The following is an 18,614-nucleotide window of genomic DNA, read 5'->3' as shown; positions in this document are numbered from 1 at the left end:
ATAAAAGTCTTTTGATCACTAGGGCAAACTCCTTTTTGGACTATTGTTTTAAATTTAGGGATACACAACTCACTCTCTCTCAAATATATTACAGATTTCGGGACTGTTTAGGAGAAATAACAACATTTAAAAGCGAGGGAGGCTGGGAAGTTGAATTAGGCGAAGGGAGCTCTGTTGATTGGGATATTGTATATCAAAATATAAAAAAAAGTATCGATTTCCCAAAAATATAGATTGATCCAGTTTAGGATTGTACACCGCCTGTACTATTCCCCCGCCTTCCTCGCTAAAATATATAAGGAAAGAAAGGATAAGTGCTCGGCTGAAAAGGCTGGTCTAAGTCACTTGCTATGGAATTGTCCAGAAATAAGTGTATTTTGGACGAGTATTTATGAAGATCTATATAGAAGATACAAGATTAAATTGAATCGCTGTTTTATGCAGGCAATATTAGGTCTCTTCTTCCCTGTTGATTTAACGCCCGATGAGATTAGAGTCTCTTTGGAGAGCTTCATGGCCGCAAAGGTCTTGATTCTTAAATACTGGGGCACACAAAATAGCCCTAGCTATTCTGAGTGGAGGGCTCGGATAGATACCATTGACGCTTATAGAAGATTAGCAAGAAAATCTGAGTAATGTTGGAAAGGGTAGGTTCTTAATTTTTTCCGCCCTAAAAGTTTCGGCTATCTATGGCACTAGGGAACGATTCCAGGTGGCAACAAGGGTACAGTCGGACCCCGCAGCAGTGAATCAACGGGGGGGGGGGGGGGGGGGTAAAAAGGGGTCAATTATAAAAATTGGTTTAAGATTACTTGTTATTCTTAAATTATATGGAATGGAATTTTGTATCTTTGGCTCAGAAAACAATAAAGAATCTTTTAAAAAAAAAAAGGTATATCAAACCCCTTAATCAGTATTTTGTGGAAGCAGGTATATCGCACCCCTCAATCAATATTTGGTGGAAGTGGGTATATCGAACCCCTCAATTATTATTTTTGCCACAACAGTTATATCACACCACCCTGTGTATTTGGGGGAAAAGGTATATCGCAGCCCTCATTCAGTATATTGTGGAAGAAGGTATATCACACCTCAGTCAGTATCACACCCATTGCAATTAGTTGTTCCAATAGCATTTGTCCCTCTATGTAGGTGCGGGATCACAGCAAAACCGCACACAACTGCTGCACAATACAAATTTACTATAATATACTTTCTATGTTAGAAAGTATATTATAAGTATATCACACCCCTCAGTATATCACACCTATCGATAGCACACCTATACCAGTCCATGAAAGGACTTTTGTGGCCCTAGTAGCTAGTGTTTGGTGTCCCTAACAGCCTGTACTTGCTGTACAAAGCATCCTCTCCCTACACTGGCAAAACACAGAATGTAAAATAGCTGCCAGATCGGGTTCTTTTATAGGGTGGGGGTGTGTCCATGTGCTGAAACATCTTAATTGGCAGTGTAGTCCCACCTGATGAATGTGACATGGGTCAAAGTTTGGCACAATGCAAAAGAATATGGCGCCAGGGGACATTACCATATGTTCGGCGAATCGCGAACGCACAAAGTTCGCCACAAAACGACCGCCGGGCGAACTTCAAGGCCATCTCTACCCCGGATCCCTTCAATGACATTCAGAAGAGCATTCAGAAAAACGAGAAAAAACAAACACATCTCTCGTTGAAGGTAGACTATCCTGTTACAAAAGGGGCCTTTAACCCCTTAACACAAAATGCAGTGCATGTACGGCGGGGGATGCATTGCCAGAATGCATTCCGCTGTACATGCACGGCAGGCTGATTGGGCAGGTGCAAGAGCTGCGCCTGCCCGATCACTGCAGGGGTACGGCAGTCCCTGGTAGCCGCCAACATCGCCTTTTACAGTGATGCCGGCAGATTAACCCCTACTATGCCGCGGTCAGCACTGACTCCGGCATAGAAATGGTTTGCGGCTGCTGTTGCGTGGGACCCGTTGTGTAACAAGGCAGGCCGATACCATGAAGAGGCTGCCCAATGCTTTGCATGGCATCGTGACCTGCCTTCTATGGGTGCCCAGGAGATCCAGCCTCAGGCTGCATCTCCTAGGCAACCTGTTAGTGTATTACTATGTGTAATACACTAACAGGCAATGCATTACAATACATATTACTCCTCTGCCTCTCCCCTCTGCCAATCCCTTTACTGGCTCCCCATTGCCCAGCGAATTCACTTCAAAGTACTAACAAATACATACAAGGCCGTCCATAACCTGTCCCCTCCCTACATCTCTGAGCTACTTTCCCGATACATCCCCACACGCACTCTTCGATCCTCACAAGACCTCCTTCTCTCCTCTCCTCTTATCGCCTCTTCCCACATACTCTGGAACTCGCTACCCCAACATCTGGAACTCGCTACCCCAACATATCAGACTCTCACCTACATTGGAATCCTTCAAAAGAAACCTGAAAACCCACCTCTTCAGACAAGCCTACAACCAGTGACCCTGCTGCCTCTATACCGCCATGACCAACTTAACTCGCACCTACTGTGTCCTTCTCCCATACCATGTAGATTGTAAGCCCTCACTGGCAGGGCCCTCTCTCCTTCTGTACCGGTCTGTAACTCGTCTTGTTTATGATTAGTGCAATTGTCTGTATTATGTATGTGCACCGCTTATCATATGTACAGCGCTATGGAATGAATGGCGCTTTAATAATAAATAATAATAATAATAATATGTATTGTAATGCATTTCAGAGGGGATCAGACCCAGAAAAGTTGAAGTCCCAGAGTGGGACAGAAATAAAGTAAAAAAAAAAGTAAAAAAAAGTGTTTTCAATAAAAAATTATTAAGTTTCAAGTAAAAAATTTAAAAAAACGCCCCTTTCACCTGAAAAAAAAAGAAAAAAAAAGAAAAACACACATATTAGGTATCGCTACGTCCGTAATGACCGGCTCTATAAATATATCACATGATCCACCCCATCCGATCGACAACATAAAAAAATAAAATAAAAAAGCTGTCATAAAAAGCCATTTTTGTCACCTTACATCACTAAAAGTGCCACACCAAGCGACCAAAAAGGCGTATGCCCCCAAAATAGTACTAATCTAACTGTCAGCTCATGCCACAAAAAATGAGCCCCTACATAGGACAATCGCCCAAAAAATTAAAAAAAATATGGCTCTAAGACTATGGATAAATCACTGCGAAAGGTGCACCACAATGATATGCAACTGACAACACTGGCTAACCTCTCAAGCTGCTGTTAAGAACTGAGACTTTAGCCAATGTATTCCAATCAGGAACACATTGGAGCCCTTTTGCATCACTGTCAAGTGCAGCAGTACGCAATGGCACATTCTAAACATATCAAGAAAAATAACTGAAATAAAGTGGCCATGGGAGGAAATGTTCAAAAAACCCAAACACTGTGGCGTGTTTATAACTGGGGGAACAATTCAATGTTTAGAATGTGCCATTGCGTACTGCTGGTAGCATTCTGTTGCACCTGGTAGTCTGTCACATGGCCTGTTATGGGTGAGGCTTACAGCCTTATCATCTCTCCCACTGCCTGAGTGATTTCACTATGAAGGTATGTGGGAGTTTAGCTGCAAGTTGTATCTTAGCCCCTATCAGACCGTTGTTCACACTCCGTAGGTAGCTTAGTGGTAGGAACCCATGCCACGCTGAGATACCTTGACGATGGTGCAAAAGGGCTCCGATGTGTTCCTGACTGGAATACATTGGCTAAAGTCTCAGTTCTTAGCATCAGCTTGAGGGGTTAGCCAGTGTTGTCAGTTGCATATCATTGTGGTGCACCTTTCGCTGTGATTTATGTATTTTTATATTTGCATCCACACATTATCCCACATTGTGTAGGATGCCATTGTGGTGCATGTGGTCCGCTGCCGACATCCTCCATTGTATGCATTTTTGCTGCGGAGGAATTGCTCCCCCGGTTATAAATACGCCACAGTGTTTGGGTTTTTTGAGCATTTCCTCCCATGGCCACTTTATTTCAGTTATTTCTCAGACTATGGAGACACTAAAACATGATTTTTTTTTTGTTTCAAAAATGCTTTTGTGTTAAATGTAATTTTTTTTTAAAAAAAGCATACATATTATGTATCGCCGCGTCCGTAACAACCTGCTCTATAAAAATACCACATGACCTAACCCCTCAGATGAACACCGTAAAAATAAATTAAAAAAAGCTATTTTTTTGCCACCTAACATCACAAAAAGTGTAATAGCAAGCTATCAAAAAGTCATACGCACCCCAAAATTGTACCAATTAAACTACCATCTCATCCTGCAAAAATGATAGCCTACCTAAAACAATCGCCCATGGCTCTCAGACTATGGAGACACTAAAACATGATTTTTTTTTGTTTCAAAAATGATATTAGTATATAAAACTTAAATAAATAAAAAAGGTATACATATTAGGTATTGCCACGTCCGTAACGACCTGCTCTATAAAAATATCCCATGACCTAACCAATCAGGTGAACACCATGTAAAAATAAAATAAAACGGTGTGAAAAAGCCATTTTTTTGCCACCCTACATAACAAAAAGTGTAATACCAAGCGATTAAAAAGTCATAAGCACCCCAAAAATTGTACCAATCAATCTCATCTCATCCCGCAAAAAATGAGCCCCTACCTAAGACAATTGCCCAAAAAAAAACGATCTGCTCTATAAAAATATCACATGACCTAACCACTCAGATGAACACCGTAAAAAAAAAAAATAATATGGTATCAAAAAGCCATTTTGTCACTTTACATCACATAAAGTGTAATAGCAAGCGATCAAACAGTCATACGCACCCCACACAGGCAGAAGTCCTGCGTCCCACGTCTGCGTTACACCTGCGGAACCGGAGGTTCCTCCACTTCTGGTCCTGCTAGAGCACACCACTTTTCATCCTCTTCCCTTTACTCCTCCTTGTACTCACCCCCGAGTGCCTTACCATGTAATCATCCTCCCTAAGCTTTTTAAATATCGTATGTATAGAATAAGGATGCATGCGTTCCACCTTGGAACGCAAAACCGGAAGTGATGTTTTTGGCGGGCAACCAGGTCATTATAAATATTTCTCAATACATCATACTTGTCTCTTACATATTTTTAATCATTGTGACTGCCAAAACATGAAGTAGACATATGGTAAATGTAAAGTAATAACTATTATATGAGGTATCACTATCTGTTTTAAAAGCAAAGAAATAGAAATTTGGAAAGTTGCACATTTTTCAACATTTTTGGTACATTTGGTAAAAATAAACAATACACATAAATTTACAATTAACACCTTAAAGGGTTTCTACCACCAGAAATACTGTTATGTAGCTGACTGACATTTGCGATGCGCTAATGTCAGCACTACATACTGTAACAGTATGTTTTTTACATTTCTCCCTGCAGCCGTTCTGATAAAATAAGCACTTTTATAATATGCTAATGAGCCTCTACCGTGCTATGTGGGTGTAAAATCAGCACCTAGAGGCTCCGTCTACTCACCCTTTATCCCACCCAGGTCCCCCGTTCTGCCCCCCCCCCGCTCCTCTTGATTGATGTCAAGGTTCGCAGAATCGCTGACAAAATCCCACGCCTGCGCCGTTCACTTCTGTAATCGGCGCAGGCGCAGTGAATGAAGGCCGCTCTCCTGATGCCGGCTTCCTCACTGTGACGTAGTCGGCGCAGGCGTAGTGAGGAATCCGGCACCCGGAGGGCATCATTCACTCACGGCGCCCGCGCCAAATACAGAAGTGAACAGCGCAGGCGGGGGATTTTGTCAGGTGACAGTGTTATTGGTACTATTTTGAGGTACATATGATTTTTGATTGCTCTATCTTACACTTTTTGTGGGGCAAGGTAACCAAAAAATAGCTGTTCTGGCACCGATTTTGTTATTTATTTTTTAAGATGTTCACCTCAAAGGTTATATCATGTGATATTTTTATAGAGCAGGTTGTTATGCAAGTGACAATATCAAATGTCTACTTTTATTTTCTTTTGTTTCAGTTTTACATAATAAAGCATTTAAATTAAAAGTTTTTGTGTCTTTTCTGAAAGCTATATTTTTTTATATTTTTCAGGCGATTATCTTATGAAATGAAATTATCTTGCGACATGAGGTGACGGTTTGATTAGTACTATTTTGGGGTACATACGACTTTTTGATCATTTGGTATTACAGTTTTTGTGATGTAAGGTAACAAAAAATCTTTTTTTTTTTCACAGGTTTTATGTAATTTCTTTTTACTATTTTTACCTGACAGAGGAAATCATGTGCTATTTTTATAGAGCAGATTGTTACAATAAAATAATTTTTGAAAGTAGGTGCTTTTCTTTTACTTTAAACCTGCATTTTTTTTTATCGTTTAAACACTTTTATTTCACTCTTTTATTTTTATTTCAACATTACAGGGTCTGATCCCTATTTCAACTTAGTACAGTACATCTGTATTGTACTGCATTGACTATCTGTGTATTACACAGGATAATGCACTGTATTACACAGGATGAAACCCGGGTCGAGCCCCAACGCCTTTGAAAGGCTTGGGGCTGCCATGGAAACCATCGGGTCCCCACCACCGCGGAGACGGAGCGCAAACCTCCCATATGCCGCTGTTAATCCACCAGCATCAGCTTTATCACCGGCGCTGGTGGATGCAGCGAGGGTCCGGTTGTCAGTAACAGCCATCCCCTGCTGCTGATCGCGGCACCACACATGTGGCATGGGAAGGACCGCAGGATGAGAATGCTCGTCCTGGGGCGCAAAGTACCGGCAGCTTAGGACGAGCATTCTCATTCTGGGTCCTTAAGCAGTTAATATTTCTGTCATTTCCTAAAAAAAATCTGTGACCAATATAGCCATCCATCTTTTCAGTCATAAGCTTTCCATCCATGGAGTTTGTCAGTTTCTCAATCTGCTGACAATCAACTTATTGTGCAGCAGCAACCATAACCTCCCAGACACTGTTCAGAGAGGTTGACTGTTTTCCTTCACTGTAAATCTCCCATTTAAGAAGGGCCCACAAGTTCTCAATAGGGTTTAGGTCAGGTGAGGAAGAAGGCTGTATCATTATTCTTTCATCTTTACAGGGGTTGTCCACTTTTTTTTTTTGATAACTTTTCCTTTAGTATAGGTTATCAATCTCAGATCGGTGGGGGGACCAATGGCTGATTATCTGTTTGAAGAAAGAGCAGCGCTTGTACGAGCAATACCTTCTCTTTGTTGTTTATGTGCTTGCCTTCGCAACCACAGCGGTGAGCAGGTGTGATCACAACTAAGATGTCCCATTCACATCAATGGAACAGCTCTTTCCTATGCAATTTCTGAACAGACGTTTTAGAGAAAAATCCTGACCGCCCAGGACGTTTATAGTCTATATAGTATTTGTTTATAGTCTATATAGTATTGGTGGTCGAGAACTGATTAAGTATTACTTGTAATGTATTTGTTTAAATCCTTGCTCTTTCTATGCTTAATCATGTGGGTGAGCCTACTTGGTAACTGACAGCAATTTTGGTATGCACATAAAGAAAAGGCTTTTAATCACTGAACACCAACTGCCCACATGACTCCTATGGTCAGAAAGGGCAGGTATAAATTAATAAATTACAAGTTATATTTTATAATTTCCTACAAAATGATATATCCATCTGCTTAGCACCTCCTGCTCTATAGCATGCTTCTGGTAGATTGCATATCATTTTCATGGTGACAGGTTCCCTTTAAAGGTTGCATTTTACATTACATGTAATTGTCATTAGCTTATTATAACAGATGATTGGAATAAATTATTGCAGTTGTAGTGCATAGTCAAATGTCATAAAGAGGTTAAGACTATAATTTCTAAACCATTAGTATGCCTTGGTAGTATACAGGTTAAGTGCAATCTCAATTAAAGCACCAACGAACACAATAGGAAAGTTCTCCAAACCTGCTGATTTCAGCAGGATTTGCTGACTATCTTATGGGAGCCTTCTCTGAATGGGGGAAGGAAGGATCAGGCATGGTGGAATTTCAATGCCTGATCATATTGTTCTTAGCAAAGGTAGGCTACTGCCAGAGGTATTTGAAAAAGGAATTGTAGCCAAGAGAGGTTTACTGCTTGCTCCAGAATGAAAACCCATGCAAACCAATTGTGCATGTGTATGAGGCTGTTAGAGGAAACAGCTGGTGGCTGAACGAGTGTTCTGCCAATAGCTATTGAGGGTGTACAGTACATGAGGTTAAATTATGAAAATTTAGCTTTTATATGAATATTATAAAGGTACCTTAGCATGTGGCAGATTTTGTTGCAAACTTTCTTGAGACCAGTCATTTGAATTGGGTTATTTTGACAGAAGTACATAGATTCCTGCAAGCCCCATTCAGGTGAATGGAACCAATTTTCATTTGCAGGAATTTCTGAAACACCTGCCATGTTTGAAAGCAACCTAAGGCCTTGATATCCATGGTGGGAGACCTCTTTTAAATATTGTTGGTTTAGGTGAGATTGCAAAATTACCCAGTTTACATGCTAATAAAAAGAATGTGAACCATACCTGAACTTTTAACCCCTTCTACATCAGCTTCACATTCTTTCTCCCAGTCTTCTGCAATTATTGATGATGTCAGCTCAGTAAACTTCGCCAAAGGACACGATGAAGAACAGCCTGGCAAAGCGACCAAGTATGGATCCACCAATGAGTCATTTTGGTAATACATTTCAACAGTGTATTCCCTGGAGGTTTCAAATAAAACTATTTGAATGATCATATTAAACCTCTTAAAAATACAATGTAACTATACTGCACAACCTTGTATATTCTGTAAACCAGTATTTGTATGTAACATTAATAGAGCATATTGAAATGTTTTTTATTGTCATGTAGACTCTGCAAAGGGGAACTGATTATTTGGTACTTCTTCCTCAGACCACCACGAGTGGGTTTGCCCTCACCACCAATGCATTGACAGAAATTGCTCCTTAGAAGCAAAGACTAGAGATGTCCCGAACTATTCGCCGGCGAATAGTTCCCGGCAAACATCGCTTGTTCGCCACGGCGGGCGAACATATGCGATGTTCGGTCTGCCCCCTATTCGTCATCATTGTGTAAATTTTGACCCTGTACCTCACAGTCAGCAGACACATTCCAGCCAATCAGCATCGTACCCTCCCTCCTCCTGGACAACATCCATTTTAGATTCATTCGGAAGCTGCAGTGTCACAAATTTGACTAAGTTGTAATCGCAATGCGATTAATCCAGGTTATATTAATCGCATTGCGAATTCAACTTAGAGCTGGGTTCCTAATGGTTGTTGTATTGCTAGAATATAACAAAGATTGAGAATATAGTGCTATATTCGTTATATTCGTCAATTCTAGCAATACAACCATTAGGAACTCAGATCTAAGTTGTAATCGCAATGCGATTAATACAGGTTATATTAATGGCATTGCAAATTCAACTTAGAGCTGGGTTCCTAAGGACCCTGTACCTCACAGTCAGCAGACACATTCCAGCCAATCAGCAGCAGACCCTCCCTCCCAGACCCTCCCACCTCTTGGACAGCATCCATTTTAGATTCATTCGGAAGCTGCATTCTTAGTAAGAGGAGGGACAGTGTAGCTGCTGCTGATTTAATAGGGAAATCGATAGCTAGGCTAGTGTATTCAGTGTCCACTACAGTCCTGAAAGACTCATCTGATCTCTGCTGTAAGGACAGCACCCCAAAAAGCCCTTTTTAGGGCTAGAACATCAGTCTGCTTTTTTTTTTCCTGTGTAATTTTATTGCAGTTGCCTGCCTGCCAGCGTGTGTCAGGCTCACAGCGTATAATGTGCCCACTTGCCCAGTGCCACCACTCATATGTGGTGTCACAGTAGCTTGCATTTAAAAAAAACAACAACTTTTTTTGACTGTAATATAATAGCAGTCAGTTGCCGGCACACGCGTGTGTTTCATGCCCTGCAAGTGCACAGTGTCACCAGCGCAACTCATATCTGGTGTCACATTCGATTCCATTTAAAGAAAAACAACAATTTTGACTGTGAATAAATAGCAGTCAGTTGCACACACGTGTTTGTGTGTTTAAGGCCCAGCTGCAAGCGCATAGTGTCACTTCAGCGCCATTCATATCTGGTGTCACATTCGATTCCATTTAAAGAAAAACAACAATTTTGACTGTGACTAAATAGCAGTCAGTTGCACACACGTGTTTGTGTGTTTAAGGCCCAGCTGCAAGTGCATAGTGTCACTTCAGCGCAACTCATATCTGGTGTCACATTCGATTCCATTTAAATAAAAACAACAATTTTAACTGTGAATAAATAGCAGTCAGTTGCACACACGTGTTTGTGTGTTTAAGGCCCAGCTGCAAGCGCATAGTGTCACTTCAGCGCAACTCATATCTGGTGTCACATTCGATTCCATTTAAATAAAAACAACAATTTTGACTGTGAATAAATAGCAGTCAGTTGCACACACGTGTTTGTGTGTTTAAGGCCCAGCTGCAAGCGCATAGTGTCACTTCAGCGCAACTCATATGTGGTGTCACATACGATTCCATTTAAATAAAAACAACAATTTTGACTGTGAATAAATAGCAGTCAGTTGCACACACGTGTTTGTGTGTTTAAGGCCAAGCTGCAAGTCCATAGTGTCACTTCAGCGCAACTCATATCTGGTGTCACATTCGATTCCATTTAAAAAAAAACAACAATTTTGACTGTGAATAAATAGCAGTCAGTTGCACACACATGTTTGTGTGTTTAAGGCCCAGCTGCAAGTGCATAGTGTCACCAGCGCAACTCATATCTGGTGTCACAGTAGCTTGCACGCACAGGACAACTTAACAAATCTAAAAAAAAAAACAGGCAGAGGCAGGCCACCGCGCAGGGGCCGTCGTGGTCGTGGTGCTGTGATTCCCTTTGGCCCTAGAATAATGCCCAGTGTTCAGAGGCCACGTACCCTGAACTCAAAAAGTTCTGAGGACATAGTTGACTGGCTAACACAGGACACCCAATCTTCTACAGCTTCCGCTCGGAACCTTGACACACCATCCTCCTCCAGCTCAGCTTCGGGCACCTCTCAAGTTACCACTCGCCCGCCTGCCGCCACCACCAACACTAGCACCACAGCCGCTTCACTTGATCTGTCAGAGGAGTTATTTACACATCAGTTCGAAGAAATGAGTAATGCGCAACCATTATTGCCAGAGGATGTAGATAACAGGGATATGTCTCAGTCAGGCAGCATTACACACATGGACATACGGTGTGATGATGATGATGTTGTACCCGCTGCTGCTTCCTTTTCTGAGTTGTCAGATACAAGTAAAGCGGTTGATGATGACGATGTGTCCGTGGATGTCACGTGGGGGAATGTTCTTAACAGGGGGAAAGTACTGATGGGGAGACAGAGAGGAGGAGGAGACGAGTTGGAAGCAGGGGGAGGTCGTCGCAGAATGCCGTCATTGCAGAGCTCAGCAGTGTGGAATTTTTTTTGTGTGTCTGCCTCTGACAACAGCGATGCCATTTGCAACCTGTGCCAAAAGAAACTGAGTTGTGGGAAGTCCAACACCCACCTAGGTACAACTGCTTTGTGAAGGCACATGATCGCACATCACAAACACCTATGGGATCAACACATGAGTACAAGCAGCACACAAACTCAAAGCCGCCATCCTCCTCCTGGTCCAGCATCTTCATCAACGTCAACCACTGCTGTCCTCCTTGCCCCCTCTCAACCATCCGCCACTCCGTCTCTCGTCTTGAGCAGTTCCTGCTCATCTGCCCACAGTCAGGTGTCTGTCAAGGACATGTTTGAGCGTAAGAAGCCAATGTCACAAAGTCACCCCCTTGCCCGGGGTCTGACAGCTGGTTTGTCTGAACTCTTAGCCCGCCAGCTTTTACCATACAAGCTGGTGGAGTCTGAGGCCTTCAAAAAATTTGTAGCTATTGGGAAACCGCAGTGGAAGGTACCTGGCCGAAATTTCTTTGCACAAAAGGCAATCCCCAACCTGTACTCGATTGTGCAAAAGGAAGTAATGGCATGTCTGGCACACAGTGTTGGGGCAAGGGTCCATCTGACCACTGATACCTGGTCTGCAAAGCACGGTCAGGGCAGGTATATCACCTACACTGCGCATTGGGTAAACCTGCTGACGGCTGCAAAGCATTGAATGTGTGGCTCTGCAGAGGAGTTGGTGACACCGCCACGACTTGCAGGCAGGCCTTCTGCCACCTCCTCTACTCCTCCTACTCCATCCTCTTCCCTAACCTCCTCAGCTGAGTCCTCTTCTGCTGCTGCGTCTTGCTCCACATCAACGGCACCCCCCTAGCTCCCCAGGGGCTATTCCACATCCCGGATACGACAGTGTCACGCCGTCTTGGGGTTGACTTGCCTGAAAGCAGAGAGTCACACCGGACCAGCACTCCTGTCCGCCCTGAACGCACAGGTGGATCAGTGGCTGACTCCGCACCAACTGGAGATTGGCAAAGTGGTGTGTGACAACGGAAGCAATTTGTTGGCGGCATTGAATTTGGGCAAGTTGACACATGTGCCGTGCATGGCACATGTGTGTAATCTGATCGTACAACGCTTTGTGCATAAGTACCCAGGCTTACAGAACGTCCTCAAGCAGATATCGACACTCTGAGGAGCGATGAACCCCTTGACTACTGGGTGTGCAGGCTTGACCTGTGGCCTGAGCTATCCCAATTTACGATAGAACTTCTGGCCTGCCCCGCTTCAAGTGTCCTGTCAGAAAGGACCTTCAGTGCAGCAGGAGGTATTGTCACTTAGAAGAGAAGTCGCCTAGGTCAAAAAAGTCTAGATTACCTCACCTTTATTAAGATGAATGAGGGATGGATCCCGAAGGGACTGACAGTGGGCGATACATTCGACTAAAAAAGGCCTGATGAGATGAGCTGCCTTGGGCTAAAAATGGTCCACACGCTACTGTATTTTATCTCTGAATGCCGGATGACTTGCGTGACTTATCCGCCACCAACTAGGGTTCAAGCCGCAATGTTTTAGGGCACTTTCTGCCTGGGAAACAAACATACATTTTTCTGGACGCTGCTACAGCAGCGGCTGCAACAATACCTAATTTTTCAGGCATGTGTACATGCCTAATTTTTCTGGCCTCTGGTGCTGCACTGTGGCTTCAAAAACCAAACAAAAAAAAAGTGTCAATTCCCCTTCATGATCGTTACCTTGTTGTGGTGAAGGGGCTTGCGTATCACAATGAAGCGACCACCTCTATGAGTGTGTTGGCAATGGCAATGTTGGCACACCCCAGATGTTAAGGTCGTTGCTTCATTGTGAACAGACCAAAAGCGATCGGCTGGATAATTTTGCATAGAAAAAACATAAATTTTCTTTGTGATCATCTAAGGTGATCATTAAAGCCTACTAGGCCAACAATGGGCCCACACTGCAGAATCATTGTTTTCTGGGTCACTTAACTGTCACTGAACTACCTCAGCACGACCATAGGCTTTGAAAACCCCCCATCGCCTGCAATCTCCCAAACATGTGCACGAGCACAGTCATAACTACACCAAGATTGACGCATAGAGGTATAAAATTTATGTCATGAGTGTGTCAACTAATGACAACTCTTTGCGGTTGTCTAAAATCTATTCCATACACGTCCCCTGATAGGGGACGTAACAGGGATTAAACTGATAAGAATAGTACTACTTAACACACCACTCATATCTGGTGTCACATTAGATTGCACGCGCAGTGCCCCAAATTTGAAGTAGGAGGACCGACCAAGCATCTTTTTCCATCTCCCGGTTCCTAAAATCGATTACATATACACGTCGACGTAACAGGGATTAAACTGATAAGAATAGTACTACTTATCACACCACTCATATCTGGTGGCACATTAGATTGCACGCGCAGTGCCCCAAATTTGAAGTAGGAGGACCGACCAAGCATCTTTTTCCATCTCCCGGTTCCTAAAATTTATTCCATATACACGTCCCCTGATAAGGGACGTAACAGGGATTAAACTGATAGGAATAGTACTACTTAACACACCACTCATATCTGGTGTCACATTAGATTGTACGCGCAGTGCCCCAAATTTGAAGTAGGAGGACCGACCAAGCATCTTTTTCCATCTCCCGGTTCCTAAAATCGATTCCATATACACATCCCCTGATAGGGGACGTAACAGGGATTAAACTGATAGGAATAGTACTACTTAACACACCTTATAATAATAATAATACTAGTGAACGTAACAGGGATTAAACTGATAGGAATAGTACTACTTAACACACCACACATATTGGGATTGCACAGTACATTACACAGCGCACGCGCAGTGCCCCAAATTGGAATTAAGAGGACCGACCAAGCATCTTTTTCCATCTCCCGGTTCCTAAAATCGATTCCATATACACGTCCCCTGATAGGGGACGTAACAGGGATTAAACTGATAGGAATAGTACTACTTAACACACCACTCATATCTGGTGGCACAGTACATTGCACGGTGCACGCGCAGTGCCCCAAATTGGAAGTAAGAGGACCAACCAAGCATCTTTTTCCATCTCCCAGTTCCTAAAATCTATTCCATACACATCCCCTGATAGGGGCCGTAACAGGGATTAAACTGATAGGAATAGTACTACTTAACACACCTTATAATAACGCAGAGAGAGGTAACGCAGAGAGAGGAGTCTGAAGAAGAGGAGTCAGAGGAGGAAGGTGGCTTTGAGGAGGTGGAAGACCAAACACAGCAGGCGTCCCAGGGGGCTTGTTGTCACCTTTCGGGGACCCTTGGTGTTGTACGTGGCTGGGTGGAGGAAGAGACCTTTAATGACATCAGTGAGGACAAGGAACGGGACATGGCTAGCTTGGTATCCAACCTTGTGCAAATGGGGAGTTTGCGCTTGTGCAAATGGACTGTTTGCGGTGCGTTAAACAGGGAGTTTGGTCTGTCACTGGGAAGCGAGCGTAACCGCTACACTACCTGATCGATACAACATCATACCTGATGTTTTAAAGCACGTTATTCCAATCAATTTAGGAATGTTAGGTGATTTATGCCCTTTATGGATTAAAACCCGACTCTGCGTCAACTACGTAATTTTCCATGGGAGTTTTCCCCTTGAAACAACTTTTCCATCACTATTGTGGCCAGAAAGAGTCCCTGTGGGTTTTAAAATTCGCATGCCAATTGAAGTCAATGGCGGTTCACCCGGTTCGCTCGTTCGCGAACATTTGCGAAAATTTGCGTTCGCCGTTCGCGAACGGAAAATTTTATGTTCGCGACATCTCTAGCAAAGACTGTACCTTGTATTATTTTTGCCTTTGATCATACAACAAAAACAGCAATTATAAGCGAAAATGTATTTTCTTTTTATATTAATCAAAGGGATGTTCAGGGCTACAGATATTGAAAATCAATATCAGATCGGTAGGGGTTTGATACCTAGCACCACCACTGAGCAGCTGGTTTGTGCTTCAGTGGCACCAAAATCTATACATTGTATGGAGCTGGAGGAAGACAGCTCTGAGTCTGAACACTGTAGTGGCTGTGCCAGGGTACTGCATCTCAGTTCCCATTCAAATAAACAGGAGCTGAGTTTTATTATGCCTATGCCAGAAATTACACAGTGTATGGAGCCTTCTGCTCCGTACAATATTAGTTTCTGGCTGCGAGGCTGCCCAAAACAGCTGATGAGTATGGGTGCTCCCCCAGTCTGTTATTGATTAACTCTTTGGAGGATAGGTCTTCAATATCTGTAGCTAGCAGAACCTCTTGAATACACTGCACACTACTCTTATACTTGTCAAGGTGTGTTTCGGTATGAGATAAATATTTAAGGCTACTTTCACACTTGTGGCAGGACGGATCCGACAGGCTGTTCACCCTGTCGGATCCGTCCTTCCGCTATTTCGCCATGCCGCGGGACAGCCGCTCCGTCCCCATTGACTATAATGGGGACGGTGGCGGAGCGCCAGTGCAGCATGGCAGTGCACGGCGAAAGGTCGCCGGACTAAAAGTCCTGCATGTCCAACTTTTTAGTCCGGCGGCCTCTCACTCGAACTGCCGTACTGCTTCGGAGCTCCGCCCTGTCCCCATTATAGTCAATGAGGACGGAGCGGGAGTCCGGCGGCACGGCGAAATAGCGGAAGGACGGATCCGACAGGGTGAACAGTCTGTCGGATCCGTCCTGCCGCAAGTGTGAAAGTAGCCTAATACAATGGATTAGAAATCTACATGATGAAGATATTCTTCTTCCCTGCTGCCTGCAACAGTTTTTTCACCATCTATATGGTATCGGTTTCTAATAACGTGAATACCACATCATATTTAGGAGATACCCCTCCAAACAATGACAAGGAGAACTTTTAGTAACTGCTTTCTCAGATACTGTATGTAACCTAGTCTCATTATTTCTCACCTACCCATTATCTGCTTTATAAAGTTCAAAAATATGGCATGCCGCATAAGGTAGTGATTTTCCATTGAAGACGTTCAGAGCCATCTGGAGAGCAACTATTGTAGTGTCATGCTATGGGAGAGAAATAGGGATTGTCTGAGAAAATACATTTACATAAGACATAAATAAAAAAAATTGCTTATTTTAATGTCAAAGATAAAACTAGATGCGCCATTGAATAGATTTTAGTAAATGTCCCAAAAAATTGCATAATATAGTGGCAACAGACCCCATTATAAGTCAATGTGGTCTGTTAAACCCTGTTGGTATCCACTGTGTGACAGATCCAGCACTATATCGTATATATATATATATATATATATATATATATATAATGAAAACCACAATGCAGATATGAACAGAGCCATAGCATTTCAGCTTTAAAGGGAATCTGTCGCCACGATCTTGGACTATTCTCTGTAGTAATATATGAATACTACTATAGATACCATTTTTTTTTATTTTCCTACTGCCCCCATTCTCCTGTTGTCAGCATTTAAAACTGTGCTGAAATACATTCTCAGAACTGCTGTGTATGCATACAGGAGTCCTCTCTTTTATGTTGGCATGGACTGTTTTTTAAAGTAGGAAACAATTTGCCTGGGAAAATCTGCCGATTTGAACAAAAATTGAATTGCTATAATTCTTGATTTGCTATTATTTCTCTAATTGCTATAAAAGAACAAACACAAATGCACAGATAATTTTCAGCATACCGCAGAGTACATGATTAACTTTAGCTTGATGGATGGTGTGGTTGCAGCATGTGTAATATTTTTCAAAATGGAACTCACAAGGACACCTACAAATAATAGAAGAAAATAATAGTAATGCACAGAATAATAATAATAATAATAATAATAAAAAAAAAACCATAAAGCAATAATTTTTATTATTGAGGAGCATTGAAAGGAAATAATATCACTGTCCGGAACAACAGGCAGCAAACTTAGAACCTACCAGTCTTCCTTAAAGGCTAAGGACACCTTTTATGGCAATTTTTTTTATAATTGTATTCTACTCATTTTGAGCTACAAATTAAAATAAAAAAAAAAAAAAAAAATTTTCACTTGCTTTTTATTAAACATTTTCTGCAACTTTCTCTATTTAGGGTTGAGATTCTCTAGTACCAGACTTTGTGTTTAGACTGTGTCCCATCAGATAGCTCAGTTGATGGCTCATGTGTAGCTTATCTCTATTCTCCTGAGAGCTTATTAACACTCATTTTAGCTCAATTCTTACTGGTAAAATGTGGCTTAAATAAGTGTTTATGAGTAGGGATGAGCGAACCCGAACTGTATAGTTCGGGTTCGTACCGAATTTTGGGGTGTCCGTGACACGGACCCGAACCCGAACATTTTCGTAAAAGTCCGGGTTCGGGTTCGGTGTTCGGCGCTTTCTTGGCGCTTTTTGAAAGGCTGCAAAGCAGCCAATCAACAAGCGTCATACTACTTGGCCCAAGAGGCCATCACAGCCATGCCTACTATTGGCATGGCTGTGATTGGCCAGTGCACCATGTGACCCAGCCTCTATTTAAGCTGGAGTCACGTAGCGCCGCACGTCACTCTGCTATGATCAGTATAGGGAGAGGTTGCAGCTGCGACGTTAGGGCGAGATTAGGCAGATTAACTCCTCCAAAAGACTTCATTCTGTGATCGATCTGCAGCTGTGGATCATTGAAGTGCTATTATTGACTTGCTCACTTTTTTGAGGCTGCCCAGAGCGTTTTTAGATCACTTTTTTTCTGGGGTGATCGGCGGCCATTTTGTGACTTCTGGTGCGCCAGCACGAGCTATCACCAAGTGTATTTAACCATCGATAGTGTGGTTATTTTGTGCTATATCCTACATCAGCTGCAGGCTGAGCCTGTGTCACCGAAGTGCATTTAACCATCAACAGTCTGGTTATTTTTTGGCCATATACTACATCAGCTGCAGGCTGAGCCTGTGTCACCCAAGTGCATTTAACCATCAACAGTCTGATTATTTTTTGGCCATATACTACATCAGCTGCAGGCTGAGCCTGGGTCACCCAAGTGTATTTAACCATCGATAGTGTGGTTATTTTGTGCTATATCCTACATCAGCTGCAGGCTGAGCCTGTGTCACCCAAGTGCATTTAACCATCAACAGTCTGATTATTT

At 42.7% G+C, this 18,614-nt stretch overlaps 1 protein-coding gene across 2 annotated transcripts in view; it reads right to left on the bottom strand.

Annotated features, from left to right (window-relative positions):
• LOC121001747 (prostatic acid phosphatase-like) overlaps positions 1-18,614 on the bottom strand; it is a 211,476-nt gene that overhangs the window by 27,395 nt on the left and 165,467 nt on the right. For both annotated transcript variants that reach the window (XM_040432942.1, XM_040432943.1), the window contains exons 8-10: positions 17,188-17,273; positions 16,437-16,543; positions 8,560-8,738 (exon numbers count right to left, since the gene is read on the bottom strand). In XM_040432942.1, coding sequence (XP_040288876.1) covers positions 8,560-8,738; positions 16,437-16,543; positions 17,188-17,273 — 372 coding nt within the window. The remainder of the gene's footprint in view (positions 1-8,559; positions 8,739-16,436; positions 16,544-17,187; positions 17,274-18,614) is intronic.

Source organism: Bufo bufo, chromosome 5, assembly GCF_905171765.1.
Source record: "Bufo bufo chromosome 5, aBufBuf1.1, whole genome shotgun sequence".
NCBI lineage: Eukaryota > Metazoa > Chordata > Amphibia > Anura > Bufonidae > Bufo > Bufo bufo.
The sequence above is the reverse complement of the archived record's forward strand: the minus strand, read 5'-3'. Positions and strand labels throughout refer to the sequence as shown.